Raw genomic sequence first — 16,861 nt, 5'->3', positions numbered from 1 at the left:
CATTACATTAACTTAATATACAGGTTGTATAAGTTGTGTTAACCCATGTGGTTAAACATCGTTTTCTCCTGCCTCCAATCTTTGCTTTACTAAGCTAAGCTAATTGTGTCTGTGTATCAGGTCAATACTTAAGGGACAAAGAGGACTGATATCGATCATCTCATCTAATTCTCTGCAAGAAAGGAACAAAGTGCATTTACCAAAATGTCAAATAATTATTTTAACACATGACATTTGAAATATGCATATATTACTGTTTTAACTTTGTTGTTTTGTAACAAATATGACTGCTATACCTGCTTTACCTATCTGTCCAGAGCTAATCCCACATAATGGCTGAACCATGAGTCTGATATTGTGCATATTAATGGTTGTATGCTGAAGGGCCTCAGGTGGTTGCACCGAAATTCAAACTTAAAAAAAAAAACTGCAGACTGCCAACTCTTCACTCCACAAAACTAGCTTTGACTGTGCTAGGTTAAATACATGCAATGCCTAGTTTGTTGCAGGCTTTATTTCGCTCTTTGTCACGGCTAAAAAAAAACTGACATCCATAGAAATAGTAATAGGAGCATCTGCACATTTGTTTCATAATTGGTATGTTGTGACCCAACACAAATAGGCTCCATTCGAGATGATTCAATCCCTGTTTTTGTCATCTTCCCCACCATCTTGGCTGAAAATCGTATGAGATTCAACTCTTGTTTGTTAGTTCAAATGTTTCGTATAATATATCATATGTTATATCACATTGTATCGTGTTCTGTTTCTCTCTATAGCTGTGGCTGCCCAGGCTTGGAGCGGATCTGGGAAGCCGACCTGGAAGCGTGTCACCTGTTCCTGCGAGGCCTGCAGCTGCGGACTCCCAGCTGCAGTGGAGGAGACATGGAAGACCTACCCACTGCAGAAGGTTATCCTCCGAACCAGCCGAGCACCAAAGAAGAAGAAGACTGCGCCATGCTGACTGCGTTGGGAGGGCGCTGGTGTCCCGAGGCTAACCTACAGAACTCAGAGTTCACCAAGGTAATGCAATAGGGATGTAACGATATACCGAATATCGCGGTATCGCGGTAAATAAACTTCCCAATACCGTCGTGAGACTGACAAAATCTACCGCGATTTTTAAAAAATAATAATTTAAAAAAAAAAAGATTTAAACACTTTTTTTTTAAAAAACCTTTATTTAACCAGGTGGTCCCATTGAGATCATCGATCTCTTTTTCAAGAGAGACCTGTCCAACATGGCAGCAAGTAGGTTACAACATGAAAATAAAACAACAGATAACACAAAAGGACATCGTATTTACAGGGTTAAATTTACACACCTAGAGACATTGACAAGTACCAACCATATATTTATATCTCGCCATGTCAATAAGCCTGGCGTTAGACTTTTTCGCTGTCCGTCATTTTGACAGACAGGATCGTAAAATCTCCGTCATAATCCCTTATTACCCGTCGGGTCTGAACAGTTCACGATAGAGCATGCTCGTGAACTGTCAACGGGGGGCGGTGTTATGCCGTGTGTGCATGCACCTCGCGGGACGCGCACAGCGTGAAGCAAAACCTCCCAGACATGTATTGATCTGTACGGCAAAGTACGGTTTGGGAACTATATCATTTCCTTTTGGAGGGCATGCATAACACGGCATAACACCAGAGCCTCGCTGCGGGGAAACGTTGGCGCTGTTCCGAGTTTGTTCTAATCTGTCAAAATGACAGACTGCTTTCAGATTTTTCCGTCATTGTTAAATAAAATATTCGGTTAACGCGACCACTGGTGTCCCAGCAACATCAGTACTAAGCGAGAGAGTTGTTTCCAGAGCAGGGGATATTGTAAATGCCCAAACACCCCAGCTTATAAATACCTGGAAATGTGGACATTCTCATATTCCTAAAAACCTGTCTGATGATGCTGAGTGAGTGACTAGTGAGTTTGAGTTGAGTTACTTGAAAAACTAAAGTGAAACTTGATTTATTTTATTGCAGGGTCTGATTATTAAATGTTCTTGTTTATTTGTGAGATGCAGTGGCATAAAGAAAATGCTTACTTTGTTTGGTAGTAGCCCTACCAGTAGGTACAAAAACACTGGTTTTCTTGTTCCAGTCTGTTACTGTCACTTTGTTTTTGACACTTTAAAATACTGCTATCCTACAAAAAGGCTGTAAAAATCAGATTTATTATGTAATAAAGAAACATTTTCCGAGTAAAAAAATGTTTTATTGAAAAAAAAAAAATTATCACTTTTTTTCTTCCCTTTATTATTCAATATCGCGATAAATACCGTACCGTGGACTTGTTATCGCGATATTATCGTACCGTGAGTTTTTGGTATCGTTACATCCCTATAATGCAACTATGTCTCCATAGTTTTTACACATAACACCTATTTTCCACTGAAAGGTCAATATAGAACAGCTTTTTTTAGATTCCCTTGCTTTTCCCCTTCTTTTTCTGTTTCACCGAATTGTGAAACCTGAGTGTGCCTGCTCGGTCAGTCTTACCACTTGACTGGAGCGGACATTTTCAGTTCAGCTGTTGTCAGAACATAAAAGTCTGTCGGCTACAGCGAGATGAGCAGCAGACTATTAACACTTCAGCCCGGAGGTATTTCTAAACTAGGAAAATGTAGGCGTTGGGGAGGCAATCATTTGGAAATATATTTGGCTTTTTTGAAGAGCCTCATTCAACGTTGTACAGATTTAAGAGTCTCTTTCTGCATGACTGCATGCGTTTAGTAGGAATGATGTGTTTGTGTGTATGCATGTGCGTGCGTGTGTGTGTGTTTTTGCAAGCCCTCTGCTTGACTATCCCACAGTGAGTTGAGGTCCACTGCCTCAGGGCAGAGTCAAACTCATTCTCTCCTCTTCTCACACTTTCCTCCGCCTACGTAGTCTGACAGACTCGCCTAAGATAGGAACAAAGCCACGCAGCCAGCAATAATAAAAAAAATAGCACACTTGCCAGACGTGTTTTGTGAGACTATATTTTGTACGCTTGGCTTTAATTTTAAACGTACTTTTTACAGTATGGATTTACTGGACTGTGGCCATAAGCAAATATTTGTCAATTTACTAAGTGCTCTTGGCAGAATTTCCACTTGAAAGTTTTAAAACTTCAAGCTGTGAAACTTCCTTCTCATATGTAATTATCCTACAGTTCCTACAGTCCTCTTAACCTCTCATAGTCTCTCTCTGCAAACATAAATATAAACTTTGCATCAATATCTTCTTTCCTTGCCCTGCCTGACCGCATTTTCCAAACTGCATGGATCCATCTTCTGCTTTTCCCTTTTGTTTCTCTCTGCTTTTCTTTCTCCTCCTAAAGCCTGGCCCCTCCTAACATTTCTCCAAGAACTAAAAAGGTGAGACAGCCCTACCATTCCTCACTTTTGTCTCATACCAGCACCAATACTTTCTGTGTCCCTTTAAGCTAGAATCCCACCATGTAGCAACATGTTTATCTTGGGGCTGCAGAAATACAAGCATAAATCCTAGAATTTCCAAACACCAGTACTGCTTATTTTAGACATTTTAGAATGACTCACAATTTTGCTTTGAATTTGCACAAAATACAGTTATTAATAATACCTACCTAACTACTAATCATTGTAGTTCATGGACGGAGAAGCAATAGCATGCTCAGTTATTTCTTATGAAAAAATGATTTAGAAAAACGTCCTCTACTATTATTCCCACATTTCCGCCACTTAGTATTTTTCTGCATATGTAAAGTGCGATTTTTACTTTGTTTTTAAGAATATTCAAGGACCCACGTATCACAAATGTCCTGCTTGTTTGGTAGATAAGAGTATTTTCATCTCAAGGCCACAGACAAAAGAAGAGTATATTTTCAGTTGGATGCCAGAAAATCTTCACAAAACTGCATGGGACAGATTACATGTTGCTGTGAGATGGATGTAATTGGAAAGAGAAAAGATCCAATCTGTGTGGCTGGTTAAGAATTTGTAGCAAAAAAGATCTCAGATACTGTACGAAGAGTTGTGTTTACTGGGGAGCAAAGCGAGGAGGGCGTGAAGTTACAAACACCTCACATTTGATTAAAAAATATTAATTAAAACTTTGATGATTATTATTTGTTGTTGCCTTTCTTCTGTATTCACCCTGAAGCTACAAACAATGTTAGCCTCCAATAGGTACAGTAATTACTGGCTTCCTTAGTAAAGAATGTACAATTACACAATTTGAATAATAACAATGGAAAACCTGCAGTAAAGATGAGCCAGTTAATCTATTTTCTCCTCAGTTTTGGTGATGAATAATTACAACCTCTTCTCATTATGATGATGCTGCACACATACAGTACACAGCAAACATAATTGCGTTTTCAATCATTCATGAGCAAGTGTGTGGCCTCAACAAATGTTTCCCTTTTGTTGCAGAAATTGGAGGAGTTTTTGTTCTGCATGGAGGACATTCACCCAGAGGTTGGTAACGATAATACTGTCGCTGTATGCTGGAATGTTATCAGTGTAATTAAAGTGTCAGTTGCATCGACGCTGGGCTGACTCTGACAAAGAACAATCCATTAGTTGACCTCGACTTAAACATGACCTCTGTCGCCTTTTGGACACTCGGATCAATACTGATCTCCATGAGGAGCGTCGGCTGGTCGCTGAACGTCTGAGTCTGCACATGGACCTTTATTTAAGCAGGGGAGAGTTTGCTGAACATGGACTATCCATTCCTCAAATCCCTGCTTTAAATTCATACATTTATATTATTCATTCACACCTGGTAGCCAAATACTACCTGTATTTATAAGGGACGTGTCCCATACAGGATTTTAATCTACAATACACTGATGTGAGGCTGAAAAAAATTGATACATGTTTTATCCTAGTTTCATAATCGTATAACATTAGATTTCTCCACATGTGAAGCAATGTGCATAAGGCTTTAGTGGAAGCAAGAGTATTTATAGAGGTGATACCTGAGTCAAAATCATAAGGAATGGATTACGTAATGGTGTGTTAATCTCTTCTAATGTAAACTTCAAATGTTAGCATATCTAACTAGCTTATAACCTAGCCATGCGATACTTCCAATGCTCATCCAGCGACCCACGGTAACTCATTACATGAGATAACAGAATCATCAATTAGTGCTCCTCCTTTTCTTAACAGTCAGTCAATCGATCCAAGTTTATTTATATAGCCCAATATCACACATTTTACATTTGTCTCAGTGGACTTAAAGTTTGTACAGAATATGAATACGACACCGTCTGTCCTTGGAACCTCACATCGTACAAGGAAAAACTTCCAAATATACCCCACAGTTAATGGGGGGAAATTGGGGAAACCTCAGGGAGAGCAACAGAAGAGGGATCCCTCTCCCAGGACGGACATATATGCAATAGATGTCGTGTGTAAATTGAAAAGATAATACATTTCCAAAAGCTTTAAAATACATGTGACTATAAATAATAAGATGCATCCAGGTGGATGTCAACAATCCTGTGGGCGCTATCAAATAAGGTGAGCATCAGGCAGGACCACAACAAATTAAAAACATACCACTTGAAAATACAACAATAAAAGCAAAACTTGACCTCTGTCTTCCTTGTAGGCTAAGTAGCCAAACAGGGTTATGATAGAACAATATACAGGTCTATTCTTGCTTTCTTTACTTTTCACTTGCTGTATGATACTAGGATGAACTAACCACTATAATACAATAGGACTACTTATTTCAATGTTGTCGTAATAAATCAGCAACTAGTGAGGATGCAAACGTCTTGCGACATGTTTCGAGTCATTCCTATGCTCCATGAGTCTTTATGGTATGAGATGAATGACAAAAGAATAATAAATTATCGATGTTTCAAATGCGTTTGAATGTTAGAAATCTGTTGAAGGGATTTATCAATGTTTAAAGTCAAGAAAAACTGTCTTGCCCCACAATGTGAGGGCATGCTATAAGGAGTATAACATCAGCAAGCGGGATTTCAACATATTGACACAATGGAACACACAATTGACGATTCATGCATGAAAACTAAATATGGTCTGTCATTTTAAAATGAGAATAACCTAGAGAACATAGGACTGAGGAAACATAGAAATGCTCATGTGTCTTTTGACCCCTTTTAGAAAAATGTATCATGTGTTATCATCAAGAGCATATCTAAGACCCTTTTTTTTAAGCCAGTTAGCTAGCAAGTTATATTTATTATTTTTTTGTGAAAATCTACTGACTCTGGTTAGTAATGAATAGCTCGTCTCCATCGGTATGAGAACTAGTTGTTTGTCAGAAGTTTGATAGTAAATCTACCTACATATAATACAACTTGACAGGCTTAGCAACATTAACTAAATGTCAGTTCGGGCTTATGCCCAAGGTATGGGACAGTGCACCGTAACTTTGAATTACATTGGATTTATGAGAACTTACTGTAGCTGATGCATCACTTTGTAATGGCTGTTAAATATACTATCTGAGTCTTGATGGTGTTGTGATAGCGCTGTGGAGGAGCGGGATTCTCTGCCTCTCAGTGTCCGACCTCTTTCTACTTTACATAATGACTTTAAGTAAATGATTTCCACTTAGCCGCTGCCAAGCCGCTGCCCTGCTGCCACAATGGAGATTGATTGGTGTGCATGTGTGCAAGTGTGTGTCTTTGCAAAACTCCATTCTCTTGTAATCTCTACTAATTGTTCTTTTATCCTCTCAAGGTCCTTTCTTACATCCCCCTCTTCATACTGATCCACAGTAACGTACACCTATAAATACATTTAGTACATCCGGCGGCTTTGATTAGATTTGTTAATCAGGTAGTTATAATAATGAAAGCATGTTCGAGGAGATTATTGCGTAGCCACAATTCCTTTCTCCATACTAATTGTACGTAAAGAATATTGTTATTACAGTAAGTATAACTAACAGGTAATTAGGTCAACTACAAGTGACGTCAATCAAACTGCAACTTCAAAATTCACAAAGAAAAAGATTGATATTTTATAACAATGGTCGGTAATTGTGCATTGTGTTACAAAGTTAGAAGTGATCAAATATAGTACACTCAAAACTTTCATTATGAAAATTAATCTTTTATTTTCGAGTGAATTTCTGATGGACATTATTGTCCCACAATGAATGTGAGCATTAACAACTTTTTTTTTAGCACTTTACATGGGGTTACTTAGTTTTTACTTAATGACTGATTTATATGTTTAACGAAAGAAATTGAACAAGGATACATTTAAAAATGATAATAAATAAGGTGGTCATCTGTGAATGCTTGTGAGACAAATAAATCAAATAGAATAATTCAGTTTTTAAAACAAAAAAAGCTTTCTCTTTGCAAAGTTTAATTGTCAGTGACATTCTTAAGTGTGGGCTGATCGATGTTTAAAAGCACATGTATTGTATCATGTCCTGTTTGTATAAAAACGTTAAGTATGTTGATTTCTTGAATACAGACTATAATATTAGATACTATACGCGTATTTAGTATGGAATTGGGCCATGAAAAACAGTTCCAGATGGTTGTCAGACCTCAAGGATACTTTGTGAGAACAGAAAGGAGTTTCTTTCACTCTTTTTTAGTAAATATGTCACTTTGCCAGTGAGAAAACATCCCCAAAACCATTGAGTTGTGCGTAGTACATAATTAGGACACAGTTACAGATAGACCTCATACTGTCACTGCACATATTTATAAATGACCTTATAGACAGTCTTATAAACTGATCACTGTGTGGACCCGCTCACTTCCTTGCAGGGCATCAATCTATGAAAACAAAAACACTGGTTAATTATAAGCTTGTTTTAAATTAACTCAGCTACTTTATTGTTCGCCTAAACAATTACAACCCTGAGTGAAATACCAGTGCAATATCATTGCTTTGTATGGCCCACCGGGCGGCAAAGTGCCGGGCCATGGGAACATGCACAATTACCTGCTATCTCTCACTCATTATTGTGTTAATAACCATACCAGCACGTACAGGCGTCAGAAAAGTGAGTTTAATAACATTAGCGGTGTATCAGGAATCCACGTGGCTTTTTATGTATGCCTGAGATTCTATCGTACAAAGGCAGAGGTAGTAGAGAGTCATTTCTATAGTTTTTATCACCACCTGGTGCAAAATAATATCTTCTGAAAGGTTAGCTAAAAGGTTAGTGTACCAAAGGATGTTTTCAAAGGTGTCATTCTTCACAGCCAGCTTTTGTCTTCCATCCTGTGTTTGTATTGACTCACGAATGCTGACTGGAGGCTGTAAAGTATAGAATCAATCAGCTGCACAAACACGGGGCTCTTATCTGGCAAAGAAGATCCTAACCTTGACAAACAAACAGCCCAGTCAATCTATACGTTGACTGTGTAGCTTATTGATATAGGAGCGCAGGGATCCCAGCATCACATAGACCTGTGTCAGTGATTGTTTATTCATCTAAGTGCCTCAAAACAAAAACATGATGTTTTCTTGAAGTCGTTTGTCCTGTGGGCTGTTTTGCCTTCAAGTCTTGCTTAAGTCCTTAATTGCATCAGGGAAGATGTAAGTCTCAGGCGTGGTGTTGCTGTACATTTATTTTTGGAAGTTACATCACCCTAGAAGGAGTGCTATTCCGGGACGGAGACCATAGACACGATGTGCCAGTGATTGTTGTGACACATCAAAGCTGCAGGGAGTTGATGTTTTCTACCTGAAGCTATGAGTCACATTAGACTATGTTTGTTTGAAGAGAACATTAGGTCTGTGCATAATCGTGTCTGCTTTCATAAAGTGCATTTGTGTACTCCTCGCTTGATAAGTGTGAAGAAACTATGACACAATGTCTGCAAAGAGGCCTGTTCTAATTAAGGTTGTCTGAATGCTATCATATATCACAAACAATACATGACACAATAATGTTGTGTGAATTCTGTAGCATTGTTCAACATAAAGTTAACTGTGAGCAACAACATGGTCCCAAGAGATATTAAAAGGGAGGAAATGGGCAATAGCAATGCTCAGAAACATGATTACAGCACATTGTTATAAGTGTCTTACACAACTGTCTTATTATACCTGTTTTAAAAAACCCATATTTCTCTTTTTTTGCTTGTTATTGTTAGATTCTTGTGTTTATTCCTTTCTATTTCCATAACAGCTTCAATTGCTTATCTTCCCTCCCTTTCATTACCCATCATTTCATCCATTTTTCTTTCCAGGATGAGGGCAGTGAGGCTGCAGATCTGACAGAGCGCTGCGAGCTGATCAGTGACAGACTAATGACCTTGGAAGATGAATTGCAGACGGCCATACTGAACCGGGATCAGGCCTTCACCCATATCCTTTCACTGCTCTCTAAGCATACATACATCATATAAACTGACTGTTTTCTATCTGTTCGTGTTTCTGTCTCTGTTCATCCATCTTCAGGACCTAGTTTCCTTGAGGCTTTCCAACTCTCAAAAGTACACACCCGAACTTCCTCTAGGCTCACTGTTGCTCTGGGAATATAGCTTTTGAGAAAAATGAACCCGTCTTATCTGACATTATGGGTCCATTCAGGAAGGGAAATTGAAGATAAACTTGGATCAGAGGATTTTCTTTGACAGGCTGGACGTGCCAACCGGAAAATGAAATGGTAAAACTCCGAGCAAGGTTATTAGAGACTGCTTGATGCGGGCTGCCAGTCACCAAGGGCTGAGATTAAAGTCGGCCGGCAGGGGCAACGCCAGGACAGATAGAGGAATGTCACTAATGACTCTGCCCTCGTCATATTGTAATGTCCATCCTTCTGCTGACCCCCCCCTCTCTTTCCTCTCCTCTGCCTGCTCACTTCCACTTGCTGGATCTGGCTCGGAGGAAATTACAATATCCATGATAATGACTCAAATGAAACTGTTGAGGCTGATTACAGGTCACAATACATAATTTCCCGCGCTAATTAGAAAGATGATTGGAAATAGATTAGTGTGTTTTTCTCCCTCCGCGTTTCCCCTCTACACTGTGAGCTTATTAAGACGGATAGAAAAGGCAATATTTCAACACCAAGATGAAGATAATTTGCCATCTCACCGGTTTTTAATTTTCTGTCACGTCCTATTTCTCTCCTTTAATCACCGGCTGCCAGAAATACTTTCCTAATCTGATGATGTTTATTTCATTTTAGGATCTATAAAAGCTGTGCGTTATGCCGGGCGTACACCCTTCACTCTCTGTCGAAGTGTAGCCGGACTTTTTCACATCCGATTAGAGATTCCTGTCCCCTGCTGGGCTGTCAGGGGTCAGTACAGGCTCCTGCACTGTTTGCATGATATCAGTGCATCCTGGCAGAGGGTGATAGACAGATTGGCCCGCCCCTCCCCACCTCTCGGTTGCAGTGTCCTTACATGCCATTCATCCCGGTCTTTTGTAGTCAATGTAAAAGTGTCACGGACACTAGAGGACACTGAAGACACAGCACAATATTGATGTTGGATTGCAGAAACTGATCATACACTGAACTCAGGATTATATTACTGTTGCCATAGTGACAGGAAAATCAAACCTCCAGTCTCTAAGGGTCTTAATTGAGTCCCCTCTCTCAATACAAGGAGGTAGATTGAACAACCACGGGGACTGGAATTGAAAAAAATATATATAGTGTGGTTAGTTTAATGATGGGATAGGTAAGGTAGGCAATATTAGGTCATTCTGACTAAAAACTACACTGATGCATCTCCTCTTGGCTTTGTTTTCAGGCTTTACAAAATCTAGCCCATTAATTGGAGATTTGGACAATCACAGGCCATTTCAGGGAGAGCGTGTCGTTGGCGGCTACAAACTCAGATTAGTGTTAGCATCTCTTCGGTATAAGCCTGATAGTCTAAAAGTAGCTATTTCAGCTTTTGCAACAACTGTATACACTGCAAAGAAACCTGGAAAAAAGATTACAAACGTATCAAAATGAGAGGTTGAATATGTTGGAGAAGTGTTTCTGAGATTGAGAGCAACAATTTCTCTTAAAAGGAAAATAATTGTATAGAATTGTTAGATAATGACATCAGGCTCACAATCATAAAGATGATGTTTGAATTAAATGGCTGCTCCTACAGCTTACTTTTTACTTTATTAACTTTATGAAAGCCAGTGCTCGTCTGGTGGGATGGGCTTGAGACAGAGAAGTGAGAGGAAGAGAAATGTATTTCAAAAATACTGTTTTGTTTTTTTTCATTTCTGAAAACTGCCTAACGACCAGCGAAATGCTGATTACTATAGATTGTCTTGTCAAATTCAGCCAGAAAATGACTACACAATATTTAAAGATCTATCACATGATTTTGAACTTTTGTCCCATTTGGACCATGTTGCTTTAAACGTGATGCGAACCGTCTGCAGTATTTATGAAAAGCTTTTTTATGGTTGGTTAATTATGAATGAGGACAATCTGTGTCCATTCAGACAGTAAAATTAGCCATCAGGCCCCATCTGCCATCAAAGCCGTCCCTTTGATTTGCCACTTAAGATGGACACTCACACGATTAATCCGAGTTTCTAAGCAGGTTAAACAATCCCCTCAACTGATGACAGCCTCTATCCCGTTTCATCGATGGTTTATGAATAATTTAACTGGGCAGTCTGTTTGTTTGGTCCCCCACTTCGGCTCCCGGTTCCACAGACGAGATGAGCTCATGAATACTGAATTGGATGGGGTTAAATTGGCTATGACTTGATGATCTGTCCCAGTAATCCATTTGGTGGCCAAATTGGAGATTGATGACTTCATCCCGTTATGTCTGTCCTCTGGTGTTACCATTAACCATCCTGGGCCACAAGTGTCACATTTGCCCCGAGATTTTTCTGCTGGCATGTTTTCTATTTACATTTTATGTGACCTTAACTCGTGCCGCACAGTCGTTGGAAAAGGAGGTTCAGGAAGTAAAAGCCACTTTACAAACCATGCTTGAACAGCTCCAAGAGGAAGAGGAGGAGGAAGGGAATGAGTTACAAGATGACGACCTCATGGAAAACGGGACAGAGGAAGAAGAAGAAGAAGTGGAAGAAGAAGAAGAGGAAGAAGAAGAGGACGAGGACCAATACTTCAGTGACAGCTGGGGCATATGAAATGAATGCTGTGTGTTTTAAGACCACTCACAGACAGACCGGCTCTCCGAGAGTCTGACCTCAGCTTTGCAGAAGGAGTGACCCCGCATCCATTTACTGCCGAGCCTCACTCAGCTTCACAACCAGCCTCTGGTACTGCTGAAAGTTCCAGAACAAAGCCTTCAAAAGTCTGTAGTCTTTTATACATGGAACAGGAAAAGCATGAAGGATTTTGATAAAAATGCAAAATATAAGACACTTTAATGCCATTTGTTGCCTCAAAGCCAGGTAAAGAGTGCCTTAAGCCACGTGGCGATTTATTTTAATTAAGATGTTTTGAAGACAGGATCATGTCTTACAGAGCTATAATGTGTCATTTTGTATTTTCAATGTTTACTATAAAAGCATTTCCCATTTTAGGTGATCATTTTGATTATTAAGGGTTTTTCCTTAACAATCCAATTGAGTCTCAAAAGTTAGAAATGATTAGCCAGCTTTAAAGTGAGACTGTGTAACTTTTGATCATACAGAAAATGCTCAGTAATGTTAGTTACAGTACACAGCAAAAATTAAAATATAAGCCAAAAAAAAGTTGCATCAACGAAACCTGTGTATTGATTTGAACAAGGCTGTGGTGCATTTCTCATGTTTTTTTTGTTGTCCAAGTATGAATTTGTTATTGCTTCTTTCAAAAATTACATAGTCTTGCTTTAAAATTGTATCAAAATTCGTTAAAAAAACAGAAGATACAAATGTTTTAAAATAGCCAACTCAAGCTGAAAAATGAGCAATCAATCACCAAAACCACCTGTTTTCATTGGTTTAGGGTGGACAACCAAAACGTCTTTTACTGGTAACAGTCGTGCACATAAACTTAAATGTATGCTTATTTTTTAGGTCAGCTAGGCACTGTGTGTTTTCCGTACGATTGGACTTCAGTTAAATGTAATTTTGTCCATGAAATAACTCATTTGTGGTGCTACAGAATGTGAGCTAACTTGAACACTTTATTGTTTTCATCTTGTTGAAAATGCAATATTTCAATTTTTCTTCCTGTCTTAAAGCACTGTATGCTTAAAAGGATGCTCTGTATTTCAAAATACATCAGTCACAATAGTGAAATTGTGGCATATGCATGAAGGAAGTATTGAAGGATAACATATCAGTGGAAGTGCTTGCAACGGCTGTTTCTTTTACTTAAATAATAGTTTTTCTGCCACTGACAAGTGTTTTTATTTACTTTATGTCAGCTCAGAAAAGGGTTATTCATACCACTGGGTGTCTGTTTACTTTTGCAAGAAACATTTTCGTAATTCCACCCATAATAATAGTTTTTTTAATTTACTGTGCAGCTTGCTGTATCATATTTTATATTTATTCCTTACTGCATCTCACTAATTAAAGCATGTACCATTCCAGACTAATGCTGTGTCCTGCTGTTTTCTTCTTGTATTGAGTTACAGCCCCTCTGCTCATTTCCCCTCATATAAAATGTGCGGGCATGCTGCCAGGCAAGTGGGGGCAGCAGTGACATGTAGAAGATATCAATACGGTAATAAAGGTCCTCTAGTGAGGTCTTTAGGGGATACATGGGCTTCTATTGTTATCTCGCCTCAGCAGCGCTGGTGTGGCTAATTGGGAGGCAGCCTCAGAGAGGACATGGGGGGAAATGGGTTTATGGTGCTTTGTCTCCATCTAATTCACCCTGTATTTTTGGAGCAGGGCGATGTTGGGGGATCCTCAGGGGCGTGTCTGCAGTCTTGTGCTCTGGGCTGTAAACACAGCTGAGTGTGCAGGGTTTTTCCAGCAGCACAATGGGAACTGACAGCCAGGTAGCAGTTGTAAGGCCAGACGTCTCCACATCTATCAGTCTCAGGCTGTGTATAGACAGAGCCTGGCACACACACCTTCCTGTCTATCACCCCCACCTCATAATTGAATCTATGCTTGTGTCATGCGGTGCCCTGCATGGTCACTTTGCTCATAAAATGGCCACGGAGAAAAGCCTAGATGGTTTTCAGCAGGCAGATACAGCTGGGTAAGATGTTTCCTGATGTAAAATAAAGCACCATGCAGTCTGAGGTCCTTTGTCTCTGCAAGGTGGTTGCTATGATATTGCGAGTGTACATTAATTTTTTTATATGGTATTATTATAATCTTTTCTCTTTCCATATATTCCAGCCCCCCACTTAATTCCTGTTGCTGATGTCAGTGGTAGATTTACGACTTGATATTCATGGTTTTCTTTAAAACAATGGGTCCTTTATTTCAGATAGAGGCGGAAAAAAGCAGGCTGTAATTACCACTGTCGTTAAATTACATTGTTGCAGATTTGTATCAGCTGTATATCTATTTAACCTAGTGTTATTTGATTCAAGAATAATGAAAAACTATTCATAGAGCTTGTGCACATACATTTTGCTATCTGGATTACCAACCCACACACACTATGAAATCAGTCATTTCTTGCTGGGTCCGAAACCATTGGAATCAACAAGCTATTCAGATGTGACTCTACTTCCTATGTCCCATGTAGGCTCGGTAAAATAAACCAACCCCAGAAATGAGTATATCCACCCAGGGCTTGAGAACTATCTGTACAAATGCTGCACCATATTTTCTCTAGTGAGCAATTCAGAGCAAATAAGGCTCTGTGAGGAGGGGTCTTAAAGAGACAGGTGCTTAAACCGAGCGTTACAGACAGAGTGTGAATACAGGTATATTCCTAAAGACACTGAGGAAAATAATTTTTTTGAGAAATGAGCATGATATGTCATCTTTAAAAAATTGTCTCTAGCTAACTTTGATATGTTTCCAGACTTCAAAATGACAACACTCTAAAAAATCAGTTCAGACTATGCATTTGATTCCTAAAATATTAATTATTGTGCTCAGAATCTATAGCTAAAGCTACATTTCCAAGGCAAAAAAAATGCTTCTCAGCAGCTTCATGCAAACCACCTGACATGTGGACAAATCTAAAGCTTGACAGACCTGCCGTGCTTAGTTACGGTTGCTAAGCTTTGACAATTGATGTTCGGGGGAGCAGTTTGGCAAATGGTCAATTTGGATGGTCGCTTGGCAGTTTTGTTGTTAGTGCAGAAAATGACTTTTTACATTTAATAAATCATACAGTCCACATAATGACATTTTATACATTTTCCAGTGAGGTGATATATGTTTCCAGTACTAATCTATTATTTTAAATATGAAAAAGAAATCAACATCAGAAAATAACATGCAAGTGATGTTCCACTCCATATTCACAAAATTCTCTGGATTTATGAATAATATTTAATGACTGAATGAATGATTTTAGGAGTGTGTCTGTATCAGGGGGATTTGGGTTTGAGATTTGGATTTGTTTATTTGATTCCCTGCTGAGTTGTTATGTTGTCTGACAGGTACAAGTACAAACTCTCTGAACCATAGGAGAATAATAGATCATGCCGCAGACTTTCCTCTCGCTAGCGACAGACACATCCAATGAATGCAAATTGAGCTCTTTTTTCTGTACTCATGCATTTGACTTTCTCAGGGATCCCTGTATGCTCCTCTGAAACTGACACCTTTGCTATGTGTGAGCGACTGCATGTCAGTTCTGGTCCTTGAGTCAGTGAAGTTAAATCTCCTGAGAGGTGTTTTTGTACAGAGCAAAACTGGACACTGAACTCACCGTACCTTACTTTAGCGCTCATTTGAATTCACTTTGTATTTCACTTAACTGTTCAATAAATTCAATTTAGCAATTAAATAGAAAGGAAATTCCTGTGGAATTAATAATCATTTTAATCATTTGATTGCAAGTCTTCCCAACTCAAAATCTGCATATTTATCTGTAAAGGAAGTATGGCACAAATGAAAAACAGCACATTGAGCAGAGACAACAGGAAATGGCCTGCGTTACTCTTTTTCCGGTGGGCTGATCTTGCCGTTGGAAATCACACTTAATTATAAACACTGTGCCGTTGGGAGCTGCAGTCTCTTCAGAAACAGACTATTTCCATCACTTAGGCTTTATGAGAAATCACAGGATTGGAGAAAAGGCACTCAGAGGCGTACGCACAGATGTACTTTCATCTGCGTTCTGATATGTCCAATTTACAGCGCTTGACCTTTCAGAAATTACACATGGAAGAACTGAGAGACATTTAGAAAAACCCAGGAGTTTGAAAGAACAAAGTGGAATAAAGTGTGCGTGCAGCATGTGCCTCGACATGTGCAGGGAGAGATACTGATTCTGCTGAAACCCAATCAGAAGTATTACTCATTAAACCTATTTAATCATTCAGACTGAACTTGGAATATTAGCCTGCATGCGATCTATCTGAGCAGGAAGACCCTGAGGAAAAAATAACAGAAAGCCAAATTAAAAGATATTTAAATCACTGATGATTCAAGCTTCTGATATTCCTTATTAATGAAAGGGTCTGAAAGAACCACTGGAAACTGGCTGATGAATACACTTTGCTGAGTAGAAGGCCACTGAAGAACATTACTGTTTATTAGCACCATGAAAATAAGCTCTTAAAACTCCTTTCCAGCTTTATTATTAGAACATACGGCACAACAGTGAGGCGACCAATTCATGTAACAAAGCACTTATATACTAATAAAGGGCTGGCTTATCTAAAGCCAGTTGAGTAGCACTTGAAATGTTTTAGCTCTATGAAACCTGATGTACTTATATGATTCTGTTTTCTTCAAGTTTGTATCTTTTTGGTCGAACGCACTTATTGTAAGTCGCTTTGGATAAAAGCGTCAGCTAAATGCAATGTACTGTAATGTAAATGTTTTATCTCCCATTTTCTTGCTATAGC

At 39.0% G+C, this 16,861-nt stretch overlaps 1 protein-coding gene across 4 annotated transcripts in view; it reads left to right on the top strand.

The window, feature by feature from the left end:
- Positions 1-13,465, top strand: part of disc1 (DISC1 scaffold protein) — a 54,434-nt gene extending 40,969 nt beyond the window's left edge. For 3 of the 4 annotated variants that reach the window (XM_079687289.1, XM_079687288.1, XM_079687287.1), the window contains exons 11-14: positions 780-1,023; positions 4,404-4,448; positions 9,182-9,300; positions 11,852-13,465. In XM_079687289.1, the coding sequence (XP_079543415.1) occupies positions 780-1,023; positions 4,404-4,448; positions 9,182-9,300; positions 11,852-12,062 (619 nt within the window). In that variant the 3' untranslated portion in view covers positions 12,063-13,465. Of the gene's footprint in view, positions 1-779; positions 1,024-3,328; positions 3,366-4,403; positions 4,449-9,181; positions 9,301-11,851 lie in introns of those variants that run through there. The other variant, XR_013809278.1, reaches the window with a different exon arrangement.
- Positions 13,466-16,861: the final 3,396 nt, after the last annotated feature.

This window comes from Notothenia rossii, assembly GCF_949606895.1.
Source record: "Notothenia rossii genome assembly, chromosome: 6".
NCBI lineage: Eukaryota > Metazoa > Chordata > Actinopteri > Perciformes > Nototheniidae > Notothenia > Notothenia rossii.
This window is presented reverse-complemented; position numbering and strand designations above follow the sequence as displayed.